Source organism: Octopus bimaculoides, chromosome 4 (assembly GCF_001194135.2).
Source record: "Octopus bimaculoides isolate UCB-OBI-ISO-001 chromosome 4, ASM119413v2, whole genome shotgun sequence".
NCBI classification, from domain to species: Eukaryota; Metazoa; Mollusca; class Cephalopoda; order Octopoda; family Octopodidae; genus Octopus; species Octopus bimaculoides.
The window spans coordinates 115,487,875-115,489,864 of NC_068984.1; the positions used below are offsets into that span (position 1 = coordinate 115,487,875).

General features: G+C 36.6%; 1 protein-coding gene across 1 annotated transcript in view; it reads right to left on the minus strand.

Annotated features, from left to right (window-relative positions):
- LOC106873599 (retinoblastoma-like protein 2) overlaps positions 1–1,990 on the minus strand; it is a 70,277-nt gene that overhangs the window by 40,424 nt on the left and 27,863 nt on the right. The window contains exon 5 of the mRNA XM_052967670.1: positions 1,748–1,873. Within this exon, the coding sequence (XP_052823630.1) occupies positions 1,748–1,873 (126 nt within the window). The remainder of the gene's footprint in view (positions 1–1,747; positions 1,874–1,990) is intronic.

Below are 1,990 nucleotides of genomic sequence, written 5' to 3' on the forward strand. Positions count from 1 at the left end.
CTGTCTCTCTTTCTGTCTCTCTCTTTCTCTCTTTCTCTCTCTCTCTCTGTGAAAGTATCTGTCACTACAGTATCGAAATGTGATTGTTTCAGTTAGTGGAATAGTTTCATTTTTAAAGTGAAAGTATTTGACATGAGTGTTTTTGTTTCACTTTTGACACTTAATACTTGAATAGTGGAGGAGATATTATGTTGCCGTGTGCTCGAACTCTGCAAGAAGTTAATAATTTTTTTTGACTAAAACACAACTGGAACCCTAAGTAAGGCATGTGTAAAATTTGAATGAAATTGGTTGCGTAGTTCTCGAGTTTTAAGGATTCACACAGACAGACAGACACACATTCTCATTTTTATATATATATAGATAAAGATACAGTAAGATTTTTTTTTTATATACACATCAAAAGCTACATCCTATAGAGTAAAACAGGAATCAGAGGGGTCCATATACAGAAAATGGTTGAGAACCATCGATCTAGAGGTTACTGTTACCAGAATACCACCAGTTACAGCTCAGAAGATAGATGGAAGCTTTGCTCCATCTTTAATCCTAGAAGCCCTTTCCATCAAGTAGCTCCACCTTGACATAACGAGATGGAAGAGAACAATGAACAGGGAGCAGAAAATTGCTAAGGATGGTAGAAAACAAAAACGAAATAGATAAAAGACCTCCCCCAAAACAAGAATGGACTTACGTGGAAGGTGACTAAAACATCCAAAAGTAAACCCAGCCTCATCACCTTCACAAGATCATACTTTTACAGTGCTTCATATGGAAAATAAAGAACTGATGAGAAACTCAGGGGGAATTTATAATGAGATGGGCTCCAATTATGTGAAGCATGCAGAAGATAAGCTGCAATGAAAACCATCCTTGAGTGCAACACAGGACTTTATCAAAATCGCAACAGAGACATGGGCTCTTTTTCAGATGTTCCAATACCATAATTGATTAATTAATTAATTTTGAGACAGTACCTGGGGGAGGGAGATGATCAGAGTTGCGGGGGGAAGCCCTGATCTGTCCCAGGAGGCTGTATGTTTTCCTTAAATTATATCACTTCATCTGTGCATATATGCATGTGTATGTGCATGTCTGTGTGTGTGTGTGTGTGTGTGTACACACACACACATTTATTTTGTGTAATTCAGAGTGGTTGGCGTTAGGAAGGGCATCCAGCTGTAGAAACTCTGCCAAATCAGATTGGAGCCTGGTGTAGCCATCTGGTTTCACCAGTCCTCAGTCAAATCTTCCAACCCATGCTAGCATGGAAAGCGGACGTTAAACGACGATGATGATGAATCAAAACCATCTTAATATCACAACATGTGTAATGTTTCCAGCTCTTCTCTCATTTTTATATAACCCCATTTTGCTTATTCCCACATATTTTTTTAACACCTTCTTGGACCTTTATTGTACTAATAAATGGGTAAATCAAGCTACAATCAAACTGACAAAGCCAAATCATTTTCTATTTCTCATATCAAGAATTAAATAATGTTAACTAGTTTGTCCTAGACAAACTAGTTAACATTAATCTCTAACTTTTGTGCAAGGGCACAAATTTCTGTGAAGAGGCTATATTCAATTAAATCATGGTATTAGCTTTCATCAATTCCTGAAAGGTGAAAAACGTAAATTTGACTCTGGTTGGATTTAAACTCAGAATGGAAGCACAATTCAGCAAACCCAATCCATTAAGATTACATTAGTCAAATAAATACATAACCCCCATCAGACTTACCTGCAAAACTGTGGTTGAGAATATCTTTACGTCCAGCAATCAAGGCATTTGCATAACACCAATCAATGCAGCACAGCAATAAATGATAGGAGTTAACCAGGTCATCACTGATTGCTGGAAAATGGCCTGTAGAAAGTAAAGAAGAGTTTGAACAGAGACCAAAATAACACCGAAATTCTTGGATACACACACGTGTATATGTATATATATATATATATATATATATATAATAATATTAGGGAC